This window comes from Pseudonaja textilis, chromosome 1 (assembly GCF_049901715.1).
Source record: "Pseudonaja textilis isolate UNSWEBS1 chromosome 1, rPseTex1.2, whole genome shotgun sequence".
Taxonomy (NCBI): domain Eukaryota; kingdom Metazoa; phylum Chordata; class Lepidosauria; order Squamata; family Elapidae; genus Pseudonaja; species Pseudonaja textilis.
This window is the reverse complement of record NC_141990.1, coordinates 297,790,339-297,807,912: the sequence shown is the minus strand read 5'-3', so window position 1 is coordinate 297,807,912 and position 17,574 is coordinate 297,790,339. Positions and strand designations below refer to the sequence as shown.

General features: G+C 39.5%; 1 protein-coding gene across 4 annotated transcripts in view; it reads left to right on the top strand.

The window, feature by feature from the left end:
- BEGAIN (brain enriched guanylate kinase associated) overlaps window positions 1-17,574 on the top strand; it is a 171,156-nt gene that overhangs the window by 74,372 nt on the left and 79,210 nt on the right. For all 4 annotated transcript variants that reach the window (XM_087922201.1, XM_087922202.1, XM_087922203.1 and 1 more), the window contains one exon: window positions 14,442-14,603. In XM_087922201.1, coding sequence (XP_087778327.1) covers window positions 14,442-14,603 — 162 coding nt within the window. The remainder of the gene's footprint in view (window positions 1-14,441; window positions 14,604-17,574) is intronic.

Sequence of the window (17,574 nt, the reverse complement as noted above, 5' to 3'; positions counted from 1 at the left end):
GTATAGCACATATCACGATGACTAATGCTTATTAATACATACGGCATTTTTCTAAATGATTACCTTTGGGATTTTTGATACCATCTAACGCTGGAGAAGCCATATTTATACATGCAAGATTTGCATCTACCAGAACAGCGATTATTTCAGGCATTTCCACAAATTGAAAATGTCTTCTGCCAAGTGGTTCACTTAGTCTTTAACACATCACTGGAAATTCCTTTAGCTCTCCCTGGCCTTTTAACAAAGATTTTATGCATTAAACACTTTAAACATTTAGGCTACTGCTGCTGCTATTGCTATAGATTAATCATATTTCCTGCTTCATAAAGCACATTCTCTTCTTGAAGAAGTCTTTGAAGATTTCAAGGCTAGTCTGGTTTAAATGTGGCTTAGAGACCAAAAAAACCATACAAGAAAGGAAAGTAGGGACATTGTTCATTATCAGCAGGAATTTCATAGAATTATGGACAGGCACAGTGAACATCTGATCATTTCCTCACTGGGGTACAATGCAACACCAATGTAAGGGCAGGGTCACCTACACACTTCAAGCAATCCCTACTATTTGGCTGGTGTGATCTTATCTTTTCCATCAGGTTCAGAATTACTTTGATCTCTTACTGTGTTAGGATTGTTTTGATCTACTGTTCATTTTATAAAAGCGAATGATTGTGGAATATTGCTTATTCTAAGCATAAGCAGAAGTTGGAAGTTTCAAGACAACACCCAAGTCCCAAATTTGGCCAAGGGTTCTTATTGTTTGTTTTAATACCTTTAAAAAATAACATTCCCACCCTACTCAAGGTTACTTTTTATATGTATCTTTATACAGTAGTGATAAAAATACTATGTCTTAATTTTTAAATATTACATTTTTAAAAAAATATCCTGACCCTTTTTAGGCACTTACACATTTAAAGGGAAAGTGAGAAATGAATTACAGTCATGCAAAAATCTTGGGGATACATCCAGGCAAGAACTTGCTTCATTGTTACTATAAAACAATTAAGAGATATCTATTAGTACATCTAGATCTATCAGCCTATTGTCTTCCCAGGTGGTCAGTAGAAATCTGAAAATTAGAGTCTCTTGGATACAATTATACCTTCTCATTCAGGGCTGAGGAGATGACAGGTGAGGGAGAGTAGAAACTACTGTTTCCATTGCATTTCTACCTGGCCTTAAGAGAAAGCCCAGGACGTAATATGATATTGGGTTGCCATCAATAACCCCATTTTCTTGGACAATGAGGTCATTGCTGGTTTACCTTTCAGAGTTTTGACATCTGTGCTTTGTCACAGCACTGGCATGAAATTCAGGGGGATGATAAATAGCCAGTGAAATGCTTTGTTGTCTCTGTATACCAGCTCCATACACAGGATGTGTTCCTTCTATAAAATATTTAGGTAGCATAAGAATTCTGGCACATGTTTATTTCATTAAAAAAAGACCAATCCTACAAAAATCCCAAGACTGATGGCTTGGAAATAGACATAGAGTCATACAGTGGAATGGGATCATGTGGTCCATCAACTCCAAAGCACTTATCAGTGAAAAAATCCAGCACCCCAAACCTTTGTTTTCAACCGTTGTTGAAAACAAGGTATGTTACCTCCCAATCACACAAGTAGTTCTTCTATTGAATTGTTTTTCTGTGGCATTCAGTTCACCTTTAAGTTTGTTATGGTATATCATATTCTGAACTCTGATATGAGAGAGAACTTATCTTGACTTTCTGTGAAACTTAAGATACTTGCAAAGTACTTTCATATCTGTCCCCACCCAATTGTTTTTTCTCTGCTGTATAAATCCTTTTCTTTACTTGCAGAATAAGAAGGAAGGCAATAATTCATTTAAATATGAACATTCTTCTTGCTGTGCTGCTTTCAAGAATAATCTGATCCTAAGTCTTCATGAATGAAAGTGGATCTACTGAGTGAAATAGCCTGCTGAATGTAATGCAGCAAATTATTTCACAATAAATTCCATTCATGATGATTTTATTCATTTCAAAACCAATCCATGAACCTGGAATGCAATTTAATGCCAGCAGTTTGTTCTTTGTACTTGGCAGCATTTAATAAGTGGTAAGTGAATCATGACATCCACACATAATATAAATGTTCTTATTTTTTTCTTTATAAAAGTCATCAAAATAGCAACTTATTTCCAGAATTAAGGGAACCCATTAGTGATTTCTTGTTCAGTCTCTTTAGGAGATATATGGTACTATAATTTCAAAGAACTGATTGCCTCAGCTGATTGGGCATTGAAATATTCTTCAAACTTAAATGAGGGTTGTATCCAGAAATTTGCAAACTGAATACTATACTGAAAATATTGTTTCCAATACAATTCCATCTCTAATATTTCCTTGTGAACATTGGGTATTGAGCTCAAACATAATGTGTATTAAAGATAGTTATTTGATATGGGTTATTCTGCATGGAGCTGTCCCTAGTCCTGAAAAAGAATGCATGTACATGACAAATTCACGAAGTAACTGTTCAGAATGAGAATGTTTTAGAGTTATAACAATTCTGCTTTTGATGCTCTACAGTAAAGGCCATTCTAGACTCTAATGTAATGTATATTAAAATGTAGGTAGTTTCTAGCTTCCACAAAAGATCTATTGAATCTGAATTTCTATTTTTCTTTTTGTTGTAAAATATTATTGATACAAGTCATAATGTAACTGTTTTTCTTTGCTTTTTCTTTCTTTCAATATATCTAGACCCAAATACCAGAGTCAATTTTTTAAATGAAAGTATCTATGAATACATAAGAAAATATAGCAGTGAACAGTTCTGCACATGTGTATAGAATGCAAATATGTATATGCATTCCAAATTAAAACATTTAGAGAGTCTCTTATAAATTTATTAGGTGTTAAGTCAGAATATGGACCAAAAGTTCGTTTAACCCATCTAAATTAGAAGTGGTGTTGATCAACTACTTATATGTCTTTAAAAGAAAACTAGGAGCTATTATGGCCAATACTCTTTTTTGTATATATCATTGTCATTGAAAGTTTTATCACCAATATTAAGAATTAATACTAACTAAAATATATGAAAAGAAAAGAGGGAAATAAAAGAAAAAATGCAATAAGAAAAAAGATTTTTAAAAAAGGAAAAAGGTTTAACGACCTTTAAATACAAAGGTCTAAAGTGGCTTCCAATAATTATTCACAGCAATTAAGTAGAATTATATTTTAACCTCTTTCTCTAAAGTCTCACCATAACTTTCTTCTTTCTATAATTATCCTGTGTAATTATCAAAACCATAAATCACAAGTTCATTTTTATGCAAAAAGTCCACAAGGAGTTTCCAGTCACCAGTAAATGTACGATATTGTGCTTTCTCTAATCAAAAAAGTCACTTTGTCTATCTAAGCAAATTCTGGCAGTTTTATCAACTATTCCTTCATAGTGAGTAATCATGATTTTTTTTCCCATCTCTGTGCATATAGTAATCTTGTTTCTGTGATTATATATTGAATAATCTTTCATGGTTCAACGTAGCATAGTTCTATTGCACAGATTCAACTGGGAAAGTTACTGTGATTTTGAAAAGACCTCAGCTGCTAGACTGAGAACTGCTCCCTTTAAATTAAAAAATGCAAGCAGTCTCACAAATTGTGTTACTGTTGAAACTGCTAACATGAAATAGTAATTCCATCCAAAAAAGGAGGGCAAAAGGAAAACCTTGACTAAGTTTCATAATTATTCTCATTCTTTGGCTCTCTTAATGTTCATCTGCCATGCACAGCAATATCATCTCATCTACTTGCCAAAGCAAAAAGGATCTCCCAATAGGGAGATGATGACTTCATTTCTGCTGCTCTGGATTACGTTCCCTGGTGTTCCCTGTCCACTGCACCACAAGTCAAATGTGCTTGGCTTGTTCCACTTACTGCAGAGATTTTGGAAAAAAAGAAAACAATTGCTAGCAGCTTGAGCTATTTCTATCTAGGGATCAAAGCTAATGAGATGCCAATATTTTTAGAAGTAGAGAAGGGCTGACTATGCCCCCTTAGCCACTTAAACTAGTCTTTCATTTGAGTGGGAGAACCTAACCTATTTCTTAACTAGCTCTCACTCAATATCCAGTGTCAGATATTAGATACACAACAACTTGGAGGCAAAAAAAAAATCCCATGAGAAAAACAGGAGATAATGAATGTTGCTATGAGTCTAATATATAATCATGGAGCATTTCTCTCAAAAAGGGCTGTTCCAGTGTTCAGAAATAGAACTGATTTTGAAACAGGCTACTTTGACCTTGAAGTTAATTATTCCCAAAAATCTTAGTGTAGTCCAATACGATGTAAAACAGACTCTAGAAAGAGTGCAGAGAAGAGCAACAAAGATGATCAGGGGACCAGAGGCTAAACATATAAAGAATGGTTGCTGGAATTGGGTATGTCTAGTTTAATGGGAAAAAAAGTATTAGAGGAGACATGATAGCAGTCTTCCAATATCTCAGGAGCTAGCACAAAGAAGAGAGAGTCAAGCTATTCTCCAAAGCTTCTGAGGGTAGGACAAGAAGCAATGGGTGGAAACTAATCAAGGAGAGAAGCAACTTAAAACTAAGGAGAAATTTCCTGACAGTTAGAACAATTAATCAGTGGAACAACTTGCCTCCAGAAGTTGTGAATGCTCCAACACTGGAATTTTTTAAAAAGATGTTGGGTAACCATTTGTCTGAAGTGGTGTAGGGTTTGCTGCCTAAGCAGGGGGTTGGACTAGAAGACCTCCAAGGACCCTTCCAACTCTGTTATTCTATTCTATTCTATTCTATTCAGTAGTTAATACAGCCCATTCAAGGCCACATTTTCCATAATAGAACAATTTCACATCCCTAAATAGGTGCACTGGAAATCTCTCTGTGAAGCTATTTATAAGTACAGGTAATTCTAGTCCTGCCTTTGGCACAGAGCCAGGTCAGTGACCTTGGGCTGGTCACTTTCTCTCAGCCCTAGAAAGGAGGCAGTGGCAAACCTCTTCTAAAAAGTTTACCAAAAAAACATGCAGTACCTTGAGTAGTGGAAGAAAAATGGCTTTTTGTTCAGTCTGTCTTGAAAATACAGGCAGAGAGAAATGTGTGTTTGAAGAGGTAGATAACCTGCATTTCCTTTTTTTGACCTTTTTCCAAACCATCAACTGATTTTTTTTGTAAGGCAATGGCTACATTCTGTCATAACAATGTTTATAAAGGTACAATTCTTTGAAAACGTTACAGGCAAAAGCTCTATCCTTCTCTTCCTCCCCCCCAAACTTACACCATTGAGCGCTGATTACACTTAGTTGTTATCAAATGCTGCTTGACTCAAGAAAAGAAATAAAAAATACAGATTCATTGAACAAAGAGGGTGGAAATCTAAGTTGGAGCCAATCCACAATAAAAGTATTTTGTTTTAAATCCCATTTGTATGTAAGAAGCAATCAACTGCCATATTGGTAATTTAGTTTTTGTGAAGTAAAACGCCATACACATTTATTCAGAAGGAAATCTTAAGTTCATTGGCATTTGCTACAATGTCTGTTTTAACTAGCAATTATTTTCTAAGGCCGTAATGTTGGATTTAGTTTTATTCAGTGAATCAGTCCAACTAAAGCATGGTTAATGGTATAGAACATTGTGCAAACTAATCCAATTGTGGCTTAGTCAACCAATTATGGTTAAGTAAATCATGACATTGTACTTAGACTTATATACCATTTCACAGTGCTTTATTAGACATCTCTAAGTGGTTTACAGATTCAGCATATTGCTCCCCAAAATCTGGGTCCTCATTTTACCGACCTCGGAAGGATGGAAGGCTAAGTCAACTTTGCGCTGGTGGGACTTGAATTGCCAAATTACTGGCAGCTGGCAGTCAGCAGAATGGGCCTGCAGTACTGCATTCTAACCACTGCACCACCACGGATCCTAATGCAATGTATAAATTTAATTATAGGCTTTGGGAAGCAATTATTCCCAATCTTGCATTTTCCAACTGTGAAACACATTCAACGTTATCGGCTCGATTCTAATTTCCAAGAAATGATGTGATTTTGTCTGTGAAACAATTTCATTTACCATTTCTGGCAATAATAAGCTTGGGGTGAAAACTGGATTTATAATGAAATATGAAACACTATTTCTCAGGGATGGTGCTGTTTACAGCTTTGAACTTCTCCCATGAGCTGTTCAGAGCATCCAGAAGTGGGAGGTGCTTCAGTCTCTTCTGGAAAGGCTAGGCTTAAAACTCCGGGATGCTCCTCCTCCACGGGACACCTCCCCACCGTTCCCCAGTTTTGCGAAGACTGAGTTCCAAAGTCTGGAACTCATTACCTAATCTAGATCCCTGACGGGAACGGAACCCCGGAATCAAAACTCCACAATGGAAGGTGACAATGTCTTCCGCTCCAAGACAAATAAGCCCCAAGATAAGTCAGTGGGCCCCAAAAAGGCTTCTAAGGTGGCGGATAAGGATGCCCATAGACGGCACCAAGCCTTGGAAAGGCAGTTGCAGAAACGGGCCAGGGAGGCGGACAAGATGGCTATGACACAACCATCGGATCAGGGCCCAAGTACATTGTTGGGGCCCTTGGACTTATCCACCCAGCCCAGACAGGCTATTTCTGGACAGCCTCCCATAGGCATATCTCCTCCAATGAGCACTGCCCGACAAATCCCAGAGGCAGCCTTCACCCCTACGGCCGCTGGTTTAAGACAGGAGGAGGGATTACCTGAGACTATTTCCATCGAAATGAGGCAATGGATGGAGATGGCCATACAAAAGGGCATTGCGGCTGGAGTTCAGCAATCCATCTGGACCAGACACTTTTCGGCTATTTCGGAAGCGGGATCCCTGTCTGCTCGATCCTTTGCGCATATGGGACATCATCAAACTCGGGTATTCCCCAATATTCCTGACATACCAGTCCAGGGTCTTCGGGAGGAGGCGGAATTAGATGACCAGGATGTTCCCATGGAGGTGGGGTTGATTCATCCGATGGACTTGGGGTTGTCAGAGGCTGACCCACTAGAACAAGGAATGTCGGATGACGAAGGCCTCATTCCAGACCAACCAACCTTTTCTGGCCTTTTTCATCCGCACCTCTTTAAATCTTTACTGTTCAAAGCAAAGAATACCGCTAAACTAGGCACATCAAGCCCTCATCCGTTGTCAACAGGGTCTCAGGACGAATCCAAGGATCTAATATTCTCACAACCGGCTAATGAGGCAGAAACTATTCCTGTCCCTCGTATGTTTGCTGAATTAGTACAAAATAAATGGGCATCAGCAGCATCCTACCCAGCCCCAACAGGGTACGGTAAAAAATATTATAATTTGGCACCAGAGTTTTCAATTTTTCTCAAAACGCTGGATGTGGATGAGCCCATTGTGGCACTGGCCTCTTCTTCAACCTTTCCCAACGAGGCCGAGGAAGCCCTGAGACCAGAAGAAAAGAGAGCAGAGTTGGCACTCCGTAGGGTGCATGTTTCTGACGCCTGGGCCATTAGGGCAGCTACAGCTGCCTCCTTTTTTACACAGTCCTACCTACAATGGCTCTTCCACTTGAGGGATATATTGCCAGCGTCAAATGTCAGAGCCCACCAGGACATTGCTAAGATTATTGAAGCAGCAGAATTCTCTGCCGATGTCACATTTAATGCAGTCAAATTCTCGTCTAGAGCCATAGCATCTCACGTATCAGCACGGAGACTGCTATGGCTCAGACATTGGCAGACGGATACCAAGCACAAATGCAAGCTGGCATCAGCCCCAATATTGGGGAATAAATGATTTGGCAGTATCTTGGAGCCCCTTCTTATTGAGAATAGAAACAAGAAAACCCCCTCTTTTTTGGAGGTCTGAAAACAGAATGCCCCAGTCATTTCGAAGAGGCTCCTTTAGGCCCTACTATCAAGGCCCATACGTTCCCAGAGCGCAGAGAACATCAGGCTACAGGCCCAGGTTTAGACAGGATAGGTCGGAATCTTCCGATAGAGGTCAGCGGGGAGACCAAAACAGAAGAAACTCCAGAGGTACCAGAGGGCGATTTTTTCGTCGCCCCAAGTGAGTCCTTGACAGCAGCTCCCATTGGAGGGTGGCTAAAATTGTTTGCTGATCAATGGGACAGCTCCACCTCTGATGCGTGGGTCAGGGACTCTGTTAGGTTTGGTTTGGTGCTAGCGTTTCAATCCTCCCCCCCCCCCCGAACTTTTTCATTAGGAGCCCTAGGTCCATGGACCCCATTAAGAGAGCGTTGATGCAGGAGGCTATCAATCATCTTCTGCATATTCGGACCATTAGAGAGGTCCCATCTGAACAATGGGGTCAAGGCTGTTACTCTCTATTGTTTGTGGTCTCAAAGAGTTCGGGGGGCTGGAGGGCAATTCTGGACCTCAAACATCTGAACAGATCATTGGTTTATTGAAAATTCAAGATGACTACTCTCCAGTCCATTCTGCTCAGCATCAGAGAGAACGATGTCCTGACCTCTATAGATCTGACAGAGGCTTATCTACATATACCAATTAGACCTGCTCACTATAAATATCTTAGATTTTGCTATTGTGATCGGCACTACGAATACCACTTGGTCTGGCTTCTGCCCCTAGGACTTTTACCAAGGTCCTGGCGGCTTTGGCTGCCTCCCTCAGGATCAAATCTATTCATTTACAATGTTATCTGGATGATATTTTAATTTTGTCATCTTCCAGACATCAAGCAAATTTGGATACCAAGATTACTCTGGAGACCCTTCAAGGTCACGGCTTTTCCATAAATTGGGATAAAAGCCATTTGATACCTTCAACTAAGTTAGTTCATTTAGGGGCAGTGATAGATACCATGGAGGGCAAGGCTTTTCTCTCTCAAGACAGGTTGAATAGTGTCCAGTCTTTGGCCAGAGAGATCAGAGCCTTCAAGAGGGTTTCCCTGGCAGTTCTGTGTCAAGTGTTAGGGAAACTGATTTCTTGTATTTCCATTGTGCCCTGGGCTCAATTCCATTCTTGAGATCTGCAATGGTTCCTGCTACCTTTCCGGTGATCCGGAAGAGCCACTTCCAACGTCCGGATAAAGGTACCACACAATGTTCTCCGATCGCTCCACTGGTGGTCGGAAAACATGATAAACAAGGGGTGTCCTTTCAAGGAATCTTGCAGGGCAACAGTCACAACCAATGCCAGACTGGTAGGATGGGGAGCTCACTTCCAATCCCACACTGCATTGGAAAGTTGGACTATTTCCGCACAATCACAAAGCATCAACCTGTTGGAGCTGCGAGCAGTTCATCTGGCGCTTCGCAGTTTTCTACCCCTTTTCCAATCACGCCACGTTCTGGTCTTGACAGACAATATCACAACCAAGGCCCACGTAAACAGACAGGGGTACCCACTCCAAACTTCAGATGTTGGAGATGGCCAGGTTGTTCAAGTGGCCCGAGGCCAATCTGTTTTCGCTCAAGGCAGAGCACATAGCAGGGGCCTTAAACACACAAGTGGACTGGCTCAGCAGGGCCATGATAAATCAGACAGAGTGGTGCCTACACCCGTCTTTGTTCCAGGAAGTAGTGCGGAGGTTTGGGCAACCGGTGATTGATCTGTTTGCCTCTCCCCTCAACGCCCAATTGCCCCGGTATATTTCAAGGTACCTGACTCAGGGGGCGGAGGCCGTCAACGCCCTGCGATGTCAGTGGCCTCCCAGATTTCTATATGCATTTCCTCCACTCCCTGTAATACCCAGGCTGATCCAGAAGTTATTGGAGGAACGAGTGGAATTGATATTGGTCGCCCCTTACTGGCCCAGGCGAACGTGGTTCGCGGACTTACAGGACCTGTTGAGAGAACAACTTTGGAAAATTCCACCGTCGAGGGTTTCCCTCTCACAAGGGCCGGTACTTCACCCGGACCCACAATGGCTCAGCCTAGCTGTATGGAGGTTGAGCGGAGCCATTTAAGGACCCCACAGATTTCAGAGGATGCCATTGCCACCATACAAGCATCCAGATGGTCCTCAACAAATCATATATATGAGGCCATGTGGTCCGCTTTCTGTAGCTGGTGCCGGGGGTCCAAGATCGACCCTACCGCCCCATCAATAGGACAATTATTGGCCTTTTTACAGGAGGGGTTGACCAAGGGCCTATCTCCAAATACTTTATGCAGACAAGTGGCGACCTTAGCCTCGGTGATATCCTGGGGTGACCTTCATTACATAGCGCACCATCCACATGTCTGCAGCTTTCTTAAGGGTGCTGCAAACTTACAACCTCCTGTAATTCACCGCTGTCCCACTTGGGAGCTCAACAAGGTGTTAACCGCACTTACAACTGGCCAGTTCGAGCCTTTAAGAACCGCTAGTCTCAAATCCCTGACATATAAGGTGGTCTTCTTAATTGCGATCACATCAGCAAGGAGGATTTCTGAATTGGCAGCATTGTCGATGAGAAAGGACCTGTGCGTGTTTCATGCGGACAGAGTGGTTCTTAGATTGGATCCATCATTCACCCCTAAAGTAAATTCAGTCTTCCACAGAGCGTAGGAGTTGGTGCTTCCAAATTTTTGTCCGAAACCATCTCATAGACTGGAGCATCAATGGCATCGACTTGACGTTCGAAGGGCATTAAGCATCTATCTAGACGGCATGGCGGCATTTCGAAAATCTGAGGCTCTATTCCTATCCTTCAGCCCATCCACTTTAGGACACAAGGTGTCGTCAACGACCATTGGTAGATGTTTGAGAGCCACCATAACTAAAAGTTACGAATGCCAATCCATCTCAGTTCCTAAAGGCATTACAGCCCACTCAACAAGGAGTGCAGTAACATCAGCAGCATGAACCACACGGGCTTCCATAGACGAAATTTGCAGAGGGGCAACTTGGGCTTCACCATCACCCTTTGTCAGAAATTATAAAATTGATGTCTATGCCTCATCAGACGCTTCATTTGGCAGAAGAGTCCTGCAGAGGGTCCACAGAGTTTAGAAGTGGATTTCGATCCAGACAGAGTCCCTCCCTAAGGACAGGCCAAGCTTTGGTGTGTCCCACTTCTGGATGTTCTGAACAGCTCATGGGAGAAAGGGCGTTGGTACTTACCTGATACGCCCGTTCTCTGTGAGCTGTGAAGAGCTTCCAGCCCCGCCCATTTCTTTCCATCTGGTGGGGTTCCATTCCAGTCAGGGATCTAGATTAGGTGATGAGTTCCGGACTTTGGCACTCAGTCTTCGCAAAACTGGGGAACGGTGGGGAGGTGTCCCATGGAGGAGGAGGAGCATCCCGGAGTTTTAAGCCCAGCCTTTCCAGAAGAGACTGAAGCACCTCCCACTTCTGGATGCTCTTCACAGCTCACAGAAAACGGGCGTATCAGGTAAGTACCAACGCCCTTTCTCTCTATTGGAAGGCAGAGGAAGGGAATCTGGGGTGTTTTTTATGAAATGCAGTTTTCCTCTCCAAATGTTAAAATAGCTAAGGCTGGCTATTACAAAGTCTGTAGTGTTCAGTGGATAGTGCTGTTTTTTTAATGTTATTTATATCATAAAAGACCCGGCTTTGGTACAGAACGTTACTCAGATATACAGAAATATGTGCCATTAAAAAAGCTGATTCTTACAAAAATAATGTTGTGTACAGGTAGTCCTCGACTTACAACAGTTCATTTACTGACCATATGAAGTTACAACGGCCCTGAAAAAAGTGACTTATGTCCATTTTTCAGTTACACATTTTGTAGCATCTCCATGATCCATGTGATGAAAATTCAGGCGCTTGGCATCTGGTTCATACTTATGACCATTGCTGTCATGTGATCATTTTTTGTAATTTTCTGACAAGCAGAGTCAATAGGGAAGCCAGATTCACTTAACAACCGGGTTAACAACTTATCAATTGCAGTGATTCACTTAACAATTGTGGCAAGAAAGGTCATAAAATGGGGCAAGACTCACTTAACAAATGTCTTACTTAACAACCCAAAATTTGGGCTCAATTGTGGTCGTAAGTCGAAGTCTACCTGTAGTTGTTTGGCATGTAAAATAGCACGGGAGTTATACAGTTAAAACTTTGCTGCTGTGTAATTCAAATGGACTTTTCCTTTTGCTCATTGTGTACGCTTTTATTCAAATTGCATTGTTTAATGTATTTTATTGTAAATTACACAGAGACTTTCACCTGTTGGGTTGTTTTGATAAGAATAGAATGATGCCTTCCAATGAAACTTGATTGACAGGAGTTTTGAATCCGGCAAAGCCAAAAAACATTTCTATACCCAATGCACATATTTAAGATTGTAGAAGAAAGAGTAATGGCTACTAACTCAGAAAGTTCAAAAGAGGATTAGACGTATTAATTGAAGTTTCAATGGCTATTAGTCAGTTTTTCTTTGCATTCCTATCACTGATGAATGACAGTGAGAAGGAACTACTGTGCTATTGTCCTACTTTTGGACTTCTTGGAGGTCCTTCTTTTAGGCTTCTGGTTTGCCACTGCTGAAAAGACAGGTCTCACCTGAATTTACTAAACTACCCCCCCCCCCAAAGCTCTTATATTTGAGGACTTTTAACACAAAGAAGCCTAATAGTAAGAAACTTTATAGGCATGGTACTAATTCTATTTATGGGATGGGGTATGAGCAAGCACCTAGAATATGTAAGGCCACTACTGTGGCAAGAAAGGTCATAAAACGGGAAAAGACTCACTTAACAAATGTCTCACTTAACAACCCAAAATTTGGGCTCAATTGTGGTCGTAAGTCGAAGTCTACCTGTAGTTGTTTGGCATGTAAAATAGCACGGGAGTTATACAGTTAAAAAAACATTGTATTATACATTTGTAGATTCAGCCTGCAGGCTTCACCCAGAACTGACATAACATACTTCAGTACACGCAGTTCAATTTACAAAAGGGATATATGGAAAAGATTCTGTTTCTACGTCCCATTTTGGGGGGTTCAGAGTGATCCCCCCCCGCAAAATCATATTTTGTAATTATAAATTGATTTTATTAAAATAATAAGTTCTAGTTTGAATACATTATGAACTACATTATTTTAATAACTGTAACTGAGCTAATTTGTTCGGTTTTTGTAAGAGATTTTACCAAAACATGTACTAAGAGTTACCACATTCTCATAGAAATAAGTCCTTAAATCCTTTCCTGTCTTCCCATTCCTTCCTTATTCTATCCTATTATTGAATTCCATTAAGTGAAAGGTTTGTCAGTATCCTGGTACAGGTCATCCTTAGCTTACAACTGTTTGTTTAATGACAATGTTCAAAGTTACAACGGCACTGAAAAAAGTGTTTTATGTCCATTTTTCACACTTATGATTGTTTTAGCTTCTCCATGGTCATGTGATCAAAATTCAGTTGCTTGCAATTGAATCATATTTATGATGGTCCTGAGATCACCTTTTGCAACTCTTTGATAAGAAAGGTCAATGGAAAAGCCAAATTCATCTAGCAACCCTGTTAGTAACTTAACAACTGCAGTGATTCACTTAACAACTATGGTAAGAAAGGTCATAAAATGACTTAAACAACTGTCTCGCTTAGCAGCAGAAATTTTGGGCTCAATTGTAGCCATACATCAAGGACTACCTGTACCATATATAAAAGTGAGATAATATTTTGGTTTCCTTTTCCCATACCTCCAAAAAATAAATAAAGAGGTTAAAAGGATGAATTCGATGACTCTTTATAGCAGCATAGGAAATAAAGAATACCCCAAAACTAGATGGTCTCTCTCACTTTCTGTTATTCCTTGCAATCTTAGCTAGCATGGAGCTACTATTTATTTGTTTACAAGATTTATAAGTCTGCCAAACTCTGCATGACTCTAGATGACATATAAAATATAAAAGGAAATAAGAAACCAACATGTTTCCAAACCATACAACATTAAACACCTACAATATATAAATACAGAACACAAAACATAAAATAGGGGCCAAGCAACAAAACAGACCACCCAGTACTAACAACCAGTGAACTGTAGGTATTTCAGTCCTAAATATCCAGTGGGCATCCAATTGGTGGGATCGCCTTTGAAATCTTGAATTCTGAATCCATAGCAAGAACTTTTACTTGGTCCCATAGTTTTTGTTTCATTTGTGCAAAAGATCTTAGTTCCATGTATTTATATCTCCAATTAATAGTTCTCAGTTAAAAGGCTAATTCACTAGAAGTCTAAAGCTCACGCACTGGAGAATTATACTCCAGTGGTAGTCATTGTAAGCCAAAATATAGTAAGCCAAAATATTGGTAATGATTTTCACTTTCTGAAATTTTGCTCCAGAGGATGACAACTATAATTCAATACCAAGGAATAATAATAAAATTCTAATATTTGTTGCATTATATAAGTTGTATAATTCATGTGACCATATCTGACACTAGGCTGTCTCTAAAGGGATGTGAATCTGTTGCGCTCTTTGTCTTTCTAGCACGCTACAGGAACAGAAGGGGGAACTCTGTAAGCGTCTTTCTTACACAACTCACAAACTGGAAATGCTTGAAACTGAATTTGATTCTACACGTCAATATCTTGAAGTAGAACTGAGACGTGCTCAGGAAGAACTAGAAAAAGTGACTGAAAAGCTGAGACGGTTTGTGTCTGAATTCATTGACCTTACAGAAAGTAAATTGCATGTCTTATTTTAGTGAACTATCAGAAATGTGAAGAATGTTGATACCCATTAAAAATAAGAAAGGAAGTTCATGTTGGCATAAATTAAATTAATTAAACCCACTAGTAAAATGATTAAAGGATTGGAACACCTCCCCTATGAAGAAAAATTACAAAATTTAAAGTTGTAGGGAGGTGGGACAAGTAAGGTGAGATAGGATCAATATATGAAAACTTATTCATGAGGTAGTGCGATTAAATAGGAATTCTTTTTTTCTCTAATAATGTTGGATCTTGGAGTCATTGCACAAAGCTAATTGATAAGGGATTCCACTAGACCAGAGGTTCCCAAACATGGCAACTTTAAGATTTGTGGAAGGAAGTTATTTTCCTTTCTAGTCTGTGGGTTATTGGTTGACTACTAATAGAACTAAATGCAGGACTTAAAAAGATCTTTCATCTGATCCTGTTCGTCTTATGCCTTCAATAAACAATTAAAAATGGTCCTTTTTTCACCATTTGTCAAAAAGAATGAATGATTGAATATCAGAAGTAAGAAGTAAATTGCTGGTTTTATTTAATTTATTGTTTTATTTATTTATTTATACTTGTATGAAACTCCAGGTTACCTTAATAAAAATTTATACTATATTTCTCTGTCTTTTACCTGTAAATGCCAAGAGGGGATGGGAAAAATGTCCCTATGACAAATTACCCATATTGCACACATAGGAATCTTTGCAGCACATTACGAGGATAGGTACTGTTACATATTGATTCACTAAATCATGGTATGCCGCTTCATTTGATTGAGAGATTGTGAGAAATGAAGGAGAGGCAGTTGAATGTTTATTTCGGAAAAAGAAACTGAGCCCAGCTGCTGAAAGAGATGAGAAAAGTGTCTCAAAGAAACTCCATCGAAATTAACTCCATATAACCACAGCAGAGAAATTCCTATTAGGGTTTTTAAGAGTCTATTAACCCCAGTCAAATATTGAAGAGATCTTATTAAAATCCATGTCCTCCTTGCTTCCTTGTGAGCAGAGGCCACACTTAAAATCCAATGAGGGCTGAAAGAGGTGAAATATCTAATGTTTTCAGCCCATTTGTCAAGGGATTTGTGAAAGGAGAGCATCACAACAATTCTTCCTAGTCTCTTTTATATTAATCTGTGTCTTTTTTTAACTCCTTAGTAGGTTCCTTTTGACCTTATATGGACCAATTTTTCTTCCTATTGAAAATCAAAAGGGTTATTTAAGAAAATGTGTTCTTTAAACCTCTGCAAGAGTTCAGTCTTTCAATTATACTTACCTCAAAATTAAAAAAAAAATCAGCCCAAAATGTTCCTTCCCATCCAGTTTGGATGCCTCAAAAAAGATGCTAGGGAATTGCCTGCAGCCAGAAAGTTAGCTATATTGCAAGTTTTATATATGATGCTGGCAATTCTCATGATAAAATCATTAACAATTTATATTATTTTTCATCCAGATTTGCAAGATGGGTAGTGACAAATCCAAACAAATGTATTTTTACTGACAGAAATACTCCTGGGTTTCATGTCAAAGTCCTCCATCCCTATTTAATCAGGGTTTAAACATTTATATTCAAAATTAAACTGCTTTATTCTAAAACAGCAATTCATAAGACATCAGTGGAGCTCTCCTTATAGTACTGAAGGTGCTTAGGCTAAAAACTGGTGGAGATCTGATATTTTCTGTCTTTCTACCTTGCATATGCTCTGCGGTTGAAATGCTGAAAACTGGTGGTCACAGTTGCATGGGAAAATACTGACATGATTCTTATACACAAGAAAGGCCCAATATTATTTAAAGAACTATCGCCCAATAAGCCTTCTTTCAGTCATCTACAGTTTTTTCACTAAGATGAAATAAGATTGATAACATTAAATAATCACACCCAAAGGAGCAGGCAGGGTTCAGGAGTTGTTACAGCACAATGGACCACATCCAGGTTGTTCAGCAAGTCATTGAATGGCACAATGGGTACACCATGTCTCTGTGCAATGGCTGCATGACTTTCATTAACTATGAAAGGGCGTTTGACTCAGTATTCTGAGCAAGCAATAATTAAGGCATTGCTCAATGCAGGCATAGACACTATTTAGATAAACTCACTGCAATCAATATATAAAAACAATGGCAGCAATTTGCCTTAATGATCTTAAAGTGGCAATCAACGTAGAACAAGGTGTATAATAATAGATAATACAATATCATCTAGCCTTTTCTCAGTCTTCCCTGAAGAAGTACTTTGCAAACTGGACTGGGCAAAAGATGGAATAAAAATCAATGGTGCCTATTTAAATCACTTAAGATTTGCCGGTGATGTTCTCTTCTCACAAGGCCCAGAAGAGTTACAAAGACACATACAAGAGCTGCACAAAGCAGCAGAACCATCTGACTTAAAAAATAAACTTGAAAAAGAGCCAAAGAAAGAAAAAAAATTATATCTGGAGAAGAACTAGATGGAGTAGACCACAACATATCCTTGGCGAATGGATCTCAATAGAAGGAGATACAATAAAAATTGAATGATGTGTTAAATGTGGTTGGCAGGCACTTGGCAAGCTAAGCATAATTTCTATGCTTAGCTCCCTATGCCTGAAGAGAAAAGTTTTTGATCAGTGTGTGCTACCTGCTCTAACATATGCCAGTGAAACATGGACATTATCCTCACAGTCAATATAAAACCTACGAGAGTCATGGAAAGATACATGTTTGGCATTACAAGACAAGATAGAAAGACCTGCACATGGATTAGAGAACAAACAAAAGTATACAATATCATCAAGAGAGTAAAAGAATTGCAATGGAAATGGGTTGGCATTAGCAAGAAGAACTAATGGCAGGTGGACCAAAGCAGTCACAGAATAGATCCCACTTGATAAAAAGTGTCCACGAAAGAGACCTTAAAACAAGATGGATTGATAA